This window comes from Phoenix dactylifera, chromosome 2 (genome assembly GCF_051530095.1).
Source record: "Phoenix dactylifera cultivar Ajwa chromosome 2, Ajwa_hap1_PhDact_Kaust_v1.1, whole genome shotgun sequence".
In the NCBI taxonomy this organism is placed as follows: Eukaryota; Viridiplantae; Streptophyta; class Magnoliopsida; order Arecales; family Arecaceae; genus Phoenix; species Phoenix dactylifera.
The window spans coordinates 49,076,492-49,086,262 of record NC_143191.1 but is presented as its reverse complement, the minus strand read 5'-3'; the positions used below and the strand labels follow the sequence as shown (position 1 = coordinate 49,086,262).

Below are 9,771 nucleotides of genomic sequence, written 5' to 3'. Positions count from 1 at the left end.
CAATATTAGAGAAATCATTCTCGAGCCAAATGCAATTAATCTAGAGTCATTCAATGGCAAAGGTAATACCACTAGTATGTTCTTGTACAAGAAAAGTAAATTTACACCCATCTGAGCCATGTTATAAGGTTCGAATCGTATCTTTCGGATTTATTTTTCTTTACATGAATCTATGATTCAATTGTGTGATAATAGTTTCGAAAAAGATGCAGGTGATGGACGAGTCAATTTGGAGTGTTTGGAGATCTGTGCATGATATGATTCACTGATTGACGTTGTGGAAGAACAGGAATCATTGCTTCGGACAAATGCAATCCTTACCTAATTTATATATCCCATTGTCCTCGTCCCAACCCTAACCCACATCCCCAGTGAGCCAAAGGCTTTCCATACTCTCACTTCTCGCCTGCTTTACCGTTCCAGATTCCAGACCAAGAAAACGATGCTCCTTCGCCTTCGAAACCTCAAGCTATCCCCAACCCATCTCCAAACTCTCCCCTTCCTCGTCTCCACGAAAATCCTAAACCCTAAACCCTTCTCCTCCTCCGAACCCCACTCCGACGCCGGCCCGCCCGAGTGGACCGACGAGATCCTCTACCTCGACGAGTCCGGCGGCGTCATCGGCTCCGGCCGCGGCCTCCGCCCCACCGAGCCCGGACGCGACGACCACATCCTCGCCGGCGGCCTCCGCCGCCCACTCCCCCGCTCTGCCGCCGTCTCCAAGCTCGTCGAGCTCGCCTGCCGCTGGCGCTGGGGCCCCGACCTCGACGCCCACCTGGACCGCCTCCCCTTCCCCCCCGACCCCTCCCTTCTCTACTCTGCCCTCGCCGCCCTCCCTGCCGCCGACCCAGAGCCCTCCCTCTCCCTCTTCCGCTGGGCCCGCCGCCAGCCCTGGTTCTCCGCCTCCGACGCCACCTACTCTCTCCTCCTCCATCGCCTCGCCGCCTCCTCCGACCTCGACGCCGTCCTATCCCTTTTCGACGACATCCTCACAGCTGCCACCTTTAGCGGTAGCGAGCTCTCTCCGGCCTCCTTCTCCTCTTCCCTCAACCTCGCCATCCAGTATTTGTGCCGGGCGTCGAAGCTCGAGGTCGCCTTTTGTTGCTTCAAGAAGCTCCGGGACCTTGGCTTCAAGGGGGTCACCACCCAGACCTACAATTCCCTCATAACCCTCTTCTTGAGCAAGGGATTGCCCTACAAGGCCTTCGAGATCTATGAATCCATGGAGGCCAGCGGGTGCTCCCTCGATGCCTCCACCTATGATTTGATGGTGCCTTCCCTTGCCAGGTCCGGTCGGCTCGATGCCGCCCTCCGTCTGTTCGAAGAAATGAAGACAAGAGATGGTGGCGGCCGGCCAGGGTTCAGCATTTACCTTGCGCTGGTGGACTCGATGGGCAAGGCTGGGAGGCTGGATGCTGCCATGGGGGTGTATCGGGAGATGCAGATGGCCGGGTACAAGCCGTCCATCATGATGTACGTTTCGATGATCGAATCTTTGGTGAAGGCTGGGAAGCTTGATGCTGGTGTAAAGATTTGGGATGAGATGAAGGCCGCTGGGTTTCGTCCAAATTTTGGTCTTTATACCATGATGGTGGAAGCACAGGCGAGGTCAGGGAGGTTAGAGGCTGCTGCCGCCCTTTTTGGTGATATGGAGAAGGCCGGGTTCCTCCCATCGCCGTCCACTTATGCTTGCCTCATCGAGATGCAGTCTGCCGCTGGTCAGGTGGATCCAGCAATGAGGCTTTACAATTCGATGAGCAATGCTGGCCTCCGGCCTGGGTTGAGTACCTTCACCTTGCTGCTGACTGTTGTTGCTAAAAGAAAGCTCTTGGATTTGGCTGCTAAGATCCTGCTCGAGATGAAGTCTGTTGGCTTTTCGGTGGATGTGAATGCAAGTGATGTGCTGATGATTTATATCAAGGATGGGTCGACGGATCTGGCATTGAGGTGGCTGCGATTTATGGGTTCAGCTGGAATTAGGACTAACAATTTTATCATCAGGCAGCTTTTTGAGTCTTGCATGAAGGCCGGGCTTTATGAGTCGGCCCGGCCATTGGTTGAGACATATGTAGGATCAGCAGCAAAGGTGGATTTGATACTCTACACTTCGATTCTTGCCCATTTGGTGCGGTGCCAGGATGAGAAGAATGAGCGAGCTATAATGGACATTATGAGTGCCACGAAGCACACAGCTCACGAGTTCATGTCTGGTCTGTTCACTGGACCAGAGCAGAGGGGGAAGCCCGTGTTGTTATTTGTTAGGGAGTTCTTTCAAGGAATTGATTATGAGGTGGAGGAGAGCGCTGCTAGATACTTTGTGAATGTGCTTCTAAATTATTTAGTGCTGATGGGCCAGATGAACAGGGCAAGATGCGTTTGGAAGGTGGCCTATGAGAATAAGTTGTTTCCAAAGGCAATTGTGTTCGACCAGCACATTGCATGGTCTTTGGATGTTCGGAACCTGTCAGTAGGGGCTGCACTGGTGGCTGTAGTGCACACCCTGCACCGATTTAGAAAGAGGATGCTGTACTATGGAGTGGTGCCCCGGCGCATCAAATTGGTCACAGGGTCCACACTTAAGATGGTTGTGGCGCAAATGCTTGAGTCAGTTGAGTCTCCATTTGAGGTGAGCAAGGTCGTGCTGAGGGCACCAGGGGATTCAGTGCTGGAGTGGTTCAAGAAGCCTATAGTACAGCAGTTCTTGTTAAATGAAATACCCTCGAAAGCAGACGTTCTGATGCACAAACTTAATGTTCTTTTCCCAAGCTCTGCACCAGAGGTTCGATCACTTTCTCCTTCAAAGGCATTGGCCATGTCAAGGTGAATATGGATTATATTTTTGGGCAAATGCTTGAGTCAGTTGAGTCTCCATTTGAGGTGAGCAAGGTCGTGCTGAGGGCACCAGGGGATTCAGTGCTGGAGTGGTTCAAGAAGCCTATAGTCCAGCAGTTCTTGTTAAATGAAATACCCTCGAAAGCAGATGTTCTGATGCACAAACTTAATATTCTTTTTCCATGCTCTGTGCCAGAGGCTCGATCACTTTCTCCTTCAAAGGCATTGGCCATGTCAAGGTGAATATGGATTATATTTTTGAATTCCTTTGATTATATTCATTTGGAATGAAAAGAAAATTAATAAATAGTTCGGTACTAACTGTATGTATGGAAAACAAAATATTTTCCAAATGTGCTTCTGATAGAGGAATTATTGCTTATGCCCACAGTTCAGGACTTCTGTTTTTCTAAGTTCTCTCAGGGTTCATAACTGCCAGCATGCAATTAACACAGCATGTTAGAGGTGTGGGATTTTTTTTTCATGTTTGCTATTCAGTCATACCTTTAATAACTACAGCTGGAGGAAAATAGGAAAAGGAAGTGTAACATTTGTTATTGAAACAAAGTATGAATTGTTTTCTCATAAATTCTTTATTCAGTTTTAGATTGTAAAATGATTGTAACATCTGGATTTCTTTTAGAAAACTACCTGTGTTACATGATAATCATCTATATTTCATGTATTTTCTTAGGCTTAGTGCACTATCACAAGGGAATTCTGAAATCTAGCAGTCAGAGAAGCTTTCATTCTCAATCTGTAGAATTGTTAGATATCCATCTGTTTATACTTTCAACATAATCTTTTCGATCTTCTCTAGGAAATTCATTGATAACTTGACCTTCTACTCATCCTCATCCTCTGGCTATTATCATGTCCAAATGGCTGCTCCATTCTGTTGTAAACATGTTGCTTACCTTGCCAGTGCCCTTAAACAAGCATGGGTTTTCACTCACAGCGTTTGTCTTGCTCCTCTCTTTAGTAAGTTGGATGAAGGTTTTAGGTGTCATTTGGCACTTATTCAAATATAACCAGCTTTCTCCCTCTGACTGCTTTCAAAGTCCTTGCCACTTCCATCAACTTGTTATCCTTGTCTCTTCAACATCCTTTAGGGTATTCATATCTTCGTTTTCCCACTAGTGGTGTGTTACTCATGGGGCTTTGTAGATGAAGGATCATAAGGGACCCATGGATTTCTAATCCTCACCCTCGCCATGAAGTTCCGCTTTGTAAACAATCTCTATTATATGCTTTTTCTGTCTTTCCCACCTTTAACCTTATGTTCATGGTCATTCCATGTTCCTCGATCCCCCCTACTTCTAAAGTTAGTTTCCTTATATCTGTGAGCATTTGTGTTGTCATAAATGACTGATTCCTGTGTCATACCAGTTGGAATTGATTGTTTACAAGAAGTTGACGTCCAACATCTTTACTGGATGTGAAAGATGAGAGCAATGGTTGGCCAAACTATCGCAAGCTGCCCTGTTCGGAGTGTACTAACCTGAACCGGTCAGTTACGGAACAAAACCGACTCTTGGTTCAGTTTGGGGCTTTATGAAGTTTGATTCGGCTCATCTCCTCATTGGATCATGTTAACGCTTCTAGCTCATCTCTATTTCCACTCTCTCGCGAAGCATTTGGCTCATCTCCTTACTGCCCTCATCTCTCACCTTGCCATCCTCTCCAATGCTTCGTCCGCCACTTTCACGATGACCTCAGCTATTGCGGAACCCGTCGCTACTACCTCGAGTCTAGGCCTCTTAGATGATGATGCTCCTCCCATCCAGGTTTTGCCCGTTCATCCTCTTAATGGCATCCCTCATTGAGGGCTTATTCCTGAAGGTCATGAATCTAAAGCCCCATGGCCTCCCTTATCTCCCGGTTGTTGATGATCTCCACCAAAAAAATAACTAAAAGCCGTCATATCTGATATGAAGAAATTGAGAAAGCTTGGATTCGAGGATCTTTCTAGGTTGGATCGAAGGATTGAATCTTGGATTAGATGATCTCGCTGCCCTCTTGAGGGAGGTGTTGTTCATGGTCCAGGCGACCTTCTCTCTCTCTCTCTCCTCTCTCTTCTCCCTCTCCTCTTCTCCCTCCCGCCATCTCCTTCTTCCTCCTCTTGATTTGACTACTTGTTCTTGAAGGTCATGAAACTAAATCCCTTTGACCTTCTCATCTTTCGATCGATGATGATCTACACCAAAAAACAATCAAAAGTCATCATATTTGAGATCGATAAACATAAAAGGCTTGAATTTGCTTGAAGTTGAGGATCTTTTGATTAAGGGATCAGGACCTTGAATTCGAGGATCTCGCCGAATTGGCTGAAATTCCTCTCGAGGGAGCCATCTTTCATGGCCTAGATGAGTTGATCTCTCTCTCCCCTCCTCATCCTCTCCCCCTTTCACTCACCCTCCCTCGGTTTCGGTACGCATCAGATTGGTACGGTACGCATCAGTACTATATTGAATGGATCATCAATTGGTATGTTGCTTGGTACCGATTCGGTGAACCTTGAGTGAAAGTAATGAACTTTGTTGACATACCCTTGGACCAACCCATTGGTCTCGAGATTTTGAGACTCCAGGAAAACATGTTAGTTTTGCTGATCATAAGTGTAATTCGATTAAATTGCAATATGTTTAGTAATGAGTCTAAACAAATTTTCATGAGCCTTTCTTTATGAGGTATATCTGATGTTGTAAACATATCAAAAAGTGTCTCCATCTTTTTATATAAAATGATTGGTAGATTGTAAGAGCTTATGATTGTAAAATCTAGGTACTTAATGTTCCTTTCTGACGGGGGATAGCAAATAAGCTTTTTGTGAATTGGTTCAAGGTTTCAAATGACTAGGACAACAAGAAAGGTTGTGAGCTAGAAATAAGCTAGCATGCAGAAAATAACAGAAAATATATATATTAAAACTGCACTATTGCTTCTACAAGATAAGCTACCAAAGTTTCATGGAAGCGGCCCAAAAAGAAAATTTTCACTTGACATTGTAAGACCTCCTCCAGACTACCTGTCTGCACACATGAGAAACCTGATTTGGCGCCCATATCTGTTGTTGTCCTCCACCTTCGGATCTGATTTCTGGTGCTCTTGGCTAGATTCAAGGTACATGGGTGTGGCTTAGATAGATAAATTGGATGGTTTGGTGGTGGCTTAATATTTTAGGTTTGAAGGTAAATGTTTAGGGTAGCGTAGAGGTTGTATGAGAAAGGTGTTTGCTACAGATTCAGCCAGCAACATGCTGAGAAGATGCTTGTAGCAACTTGGGGATTAGGAAGTAGGTTTCTGGGTGGCTATGGGATTGTAGTTAGAATATGGCAGCAGCAGAAGTAAATAGAACACACAGGAAAAAGAAATGAAGGGAAGATAGAACAGAAGTAGAAAGAGAGGGTCCTGTCTCATGCAGAACTCAAGAAGACATCACACCCTATCATTCTCACATTAAGAGGAAACCAGAGAACTTTCTTTATTCCTTTGTTCTTGCCTATAGAAGTGGAGTGCATGCTTTTATGTGGAATAAAAGTGATAAAGACAACACCTGTTTCATAAGAATGATTACTTCCTATGGATCAATCCTAGTTGTATCGCATGCTATCAGACCACAGGACTGGTCGAACAATCAGATGGCGTTTCCTTCATGTACAAACTTAAAATCCTCTATCCGGATATCCACCACTTTCCTTTCTCCCCCTTTTTCCGCTGCAGAACTATAACCACATGGATTATGTGCAAATTAATGCCAAGTGTAATGTGTTGTTACTTGTTAGTCAGCCCCCATATAAAGATTGCTTTCCCTCCTATCTTCACTACCAGGTGATGCATTTGTCATTTGAATCATCTTAGTTCTAGGACCATTGATAGAAAACATGGAGCAGATGCTGCCTTTGAAGCATGTGAAACAAGTGCTGCTGCTTTTCTGCCGAATTTTATTTAGGAATATCATTTTATTAGAATGTCTTCCACATATGGAAAATACAATGTGGTACCAAGACCAGTTTAGTTACTACTTAATTTGCTTGTTAAACTAGCATAAGTTATTACCTTAATATGTCACCAAACAGGGCATCATCTAAACCTTAGATCAGCACTCTCGAAGCATTTGTTTTTTATCAGACAATGCTAATTAACCAGCACTCTCATCTACAAATTCAAGCATATTCCATTGTTCTAACCATTGAAACACTCCCCATAGACACCTGGATTTGCCTATAAGCACTAAGATGGAAGTGTGTTAAAAAAAATGCTTTTTGTTACTTCATGTACCTTCATGCCTCTTAAGTTATGTCTTGTAACCTGTATTCTTCATTCTAATGGGTTGAAGTTGATTGGTCACTGCCCAGAATACTGTAATGAACTAGGTGCTCCCTTTATGGATGATTCGTTATGCCACCCCTTTCTCCAACCTCATGATAGACAAGTCAAGCAATTATGCTCCACGGCTTTCTATACCTCGCTTTTCTTGCTGAACCATGCATAGTTTGATAGCATCTTGCCTGTCATTTGTCCATTCGATTGTTTCTTTGCACATATCCTCTGCATGACCCCTTAATCTTATTGGGTCATTAAAGTTGCCTTGGTGTTTTCATTCTCTTTCCTTCTTTAGAACATATATGGGCCAAGATGATGAGATAATCCTGGCCTCTTTGAACATATGTGGGCCAAGACTATGTGATGATCCCGGCCTCTTTGAAATCCATTTTTATGAGCATCATCTTAGTAAAAGAGCAAGTCTTGGATCCACATCTGAACTCCATAAAAAAGAAGAAAGTTAAGGAAAGAAAGTAAAAAGGAATAAAATAGTGGTTGGGCGCCGGGCGGGGTACCTCTTTTTTATCTTAATCATTGACTGTGGTATCTTAATCATTGACTGTGGTGAGTCCAGGTCATCCGTAAGGTTTAATTTGAGTCATCGAGGTTATTTAGAGAGGTGAAGTGAATATGTCAAATATTATGATTTATTGATGAAATTTCTGGTTATCTTGTTCTTCTTTCTTTATTATTTTCTTCAGTTGCTTGTTGATTGCCCTCAATTTAGGGCTTTACTGATGTCTCCCAAAATGCAAATTTATTCATGGTGCCAAAAATTTTAAGTGTTGACATAAAAATCTTAAATCTGAAATCAAGTTAATCATAGGGTATTGCAGGATGTGAGATCTAGTCTGAATGAAGATGATTCTGTGAAAATAGAGGTGTTATGAGTTTGCAGAAATTTGGCTGCTTTGTCCGAGGATCAACCTTGAAAGAAGAATTTCTGGATGAATCGTATTCAATATCCTTCTTCGTATGAAGGAAAAATATATCCTCTTCTTGAAGCACAGAGATATGGATGATAGGCTAGGTCAAGGTGTAACCTGATATTTTTCTGATCTATGCGTGAATTTCTGAAAACAGCACCATCCATAGTGCTGTGCAATCACCGTACGCCTGTAATAATTGAAAAATGGTTCTATAAGATTCATTGTACTGTTTCAAAGACAGAAATCATGCATGATAGTGCACAGGATATTAGTCTCTTGAGATGGGAAGAGCATAAATAAACACAAGCATAAAAACTGAACAGCAAAGTACGAAGTACTCAATTGAAATGGTTTAGCGACGTGAAGAAAAAGCTCGATAATTCTGATGTGATTTGATTAGTTCTGGATTGGACGTGCAGGTAATTGAACTGGATCATGTTGGTATAGATCTATTTTTATATTTGAATCTATCTAAATAATAATTTGAGGATCCAAGTAATATCTATATTTGTATCGAGATAAAAATGGATAAAGATATGGCTAGACAACTATCCATGAATTTTTTCTTCCGATTGTAACTCTGTTTAATTTTATGGTATTGATGAACTTTTAAGAGAAATAAGCGATCGTGTTAGCATGGTATTGACTTAATTTATCTTCCAATTAGGGCTATCTTTGATCAGTGGTCATAAAGTTTTTAACTGTCCAACTTATATCCGTTTGTATCTATATTCGTACTTTTAATATCTGATTTGTATCCATATTTTTTTAAAATAAGTAAAGATATAATTTTTTGTATCCGACTAATATTTGGATTGATATTTATATCCATCAAACAAAAAAGATACAAATATGTATATATTAATATCCGATCTATTTTTAACTCCAACGTAATGCCTATTAATACAGAGGAGTGAAAGAGTTGGCAGCAAGATCAGACCTTCTCCCTTAGGTTTTGCGGTATTTCTGTCTGATTATTGAATTGAAGTGTTTCTTTTAGTTGACCAAATGTAAGTTTCACTCCTCCAAGACCAGCTCCGGGGTGTTTTACTCATCATTTCACAAAAGTTGGCACTACAGTTTTGGAAGGAAATGGAAATGGAGCTGCAAGAAGTTCGGAAGTTTATGGGATTGTATGTCATGCTATGCACAATCCTAATGTTTCATAAATTCTATTAGCTTGGAGATGGCACTAAGATGCTTTCCGATATGGATACCATGATCTTCATTTCTTAACCCTTGCTCTAAATTTGTTGCTCTCTCTTTCTTCTTCTTATTCTCATGCAGGCATTTAGAATTCATATATATTAGGAATTGAGAGTTATTAGTTCCTCTTTGCTAACCAAATTCCAAATTAATCCTTTTTTTTATCAATAAAGATTTGTTGGGACCTAGTTTTTCTAGAGACGGGACATGTTGAATTCTTTAATTTCAATTTTAAAAAGGTTATTGAGTTGAAATACTAGGATTTCGATGTGATGTTGATCCCCCTTTTCCAAGCCAATTCGAAAACAGTATTCTTTTGCCACCAAGGTGGTAGCCTAGTGGTACTGGGCAGCAATTCTAACCATAAGGTCCCAAGTTCGAATCGCTGCGGCGACGATTAAATTGTGGATCGGAGCTCACTACTTTGGCCACTGCTTGGACTTGTGGTGTAGGACCGCTCTTGAACCGCTAGTAGCCG

The 9,771-nt window shown here is 42.5% G+C and overlaps 1 protein-coding gene across 3 annotated transcripts; it reads left to right on the top strand.

Moving 5' to 3' along the window:
* The first annotated feature begins 322 nt into the window (after window positions 1–322).
* EMB2217 (Pentatricopeptide repeat (PPR) superfamily protein) lies at window positions 323–8,331 on the top strand. Of its 3 annotated transcripts, none has more exons than XM_088716754.2 (2): window positions 323–3,071; window positions 8,057–8,331. In XM_088716754.2, the coding sequence occupies exon 1, from the start codon at window positions 443–445 to the stop codon at window positions 2,822–2,824; it is 2,382 nt and encodes a 793-aa protein (XP_088572880.2). In that variant the 5' UTR covers window positions 323–442; the 3' UTR covers window positions 2,825–3,071; window positions 8,057–8,331. The 3 variants fall into 3 exon arrangements, with proteins under 3 accessions (XP_088572880.2, XP_088572879.2, XP_088572878.2); XM_088716753.2 differs by having other exon boundaries at window positions 7,995–8,331; XM_088716752.2 differs by having other exon boundaries at window positions 7,985–8,331.
* The last annotated feature ends 1,440 nt before the right edge of the window (window positions 8,332–9,771 follow it).